Raw genomic sequence first — 828 nt, 5'->3', positions numbered from 1 at the left:
TTCCTCAGTGGTCTCAAATTGAGTCTTTCCTGTAATACATTGATAAAAGACTTGCAGAGTCCTAGTCTTCACATTTTACTATTGAGGCAAGAGCCAAGCTAAGCTGTGTTGGTTGGGGAAGGTCACAAGTGAGTGTGACACAGGCCTGGAGCCCATCTCCTGAAGAATTATGGGCCTAAAAATAAATTAGTCTTTCAGCGGACTACCACCATCGTTAGCAATGCTAGAGTACTTCTGGAATAGATCAGTATTTTGAAAATTATTACTGATGCTCCAGAAAATAGTTTAACATTTGCAGAAAATACATGATTACGTACTTCTCTCTCAGCTGAGTTAAAGCTTGGTCTAAATAACAATTTGCTCTAAAAATTACAAGCCTGTGCTTATTTAGTGTAAGGGCTGATTTAGGGAGTTTTTTTTAGTAATCTGGAACTACTAAGAAAACAGATTTTTTAAAATCTGAGAAAAAGTTGAAAGTTCGACAGAGAAATTTTTAAGGAAAATTCAAGTGGATTTTAGTATCCAATATTCATGAGTTCACCTATCAACTTCAGGAGGCATTCCAGAGATCTTCTAGGACTTTGCAAACCATTGTGAATATGATTGAGTAATGTGTAAAGAATTTTAATCTTGGTTGAAAAGTAAAACGGTTTTTATCTTACCTGCCTTTACTTTTCTAAGGTGTTACCAATTCATTTATCGGCTTATTGACTTCTGATTTTTGCCTTCAAATAAACTCTCTTAGAGTTCAGTTATGTAAACTACATACCAGTTTCGAAGTACTTGGATGACTTACTAATTGTTTGTTCTGTGCTACAATTGTGGTCT

At 35.1% G+C, this 828-nt stretch overlaps 1 protein-coding gene across 1 annotated transcript in view; it reads right to left on the bottom strand.

Annotated features, from left to right (window-relative positions):
- LOC112480308 (lymphoid-restricted membrane protein) overlaps positions 1-828 on the bottom strand; it is a 35968-nt gene that overhangs the window by 20227 nt on the left and 14913 nt on the right. The window contains 2 exon segments of the mRNA XM_025047350.1: positions 797-825; position 828. The exon segment at position 828 is cut by the window's right edge and continues 85 nt beyond it. Of these exon segments, the coding sequence (XP_024903118.1) occupies positions 797-825; position 828 (30 nt within the window).

Source organism: Pteropus alecto, unplaced genomic scaffold (assembly GCF_000325575.1).
Source record: "Pteropus alecto unplaced genomic scaffold, ASM32557v1 scaffold103, whole genome shotgun sequence".
NCBI lineage: Eukaryota > Metazoa > Chordata > Mammalia > Chiroptera > Pteropodidae > Pteropus > Pteropus alecto.
This window is presented reverse-complemented; position numbering and strand designations above follow the sequence as displayed.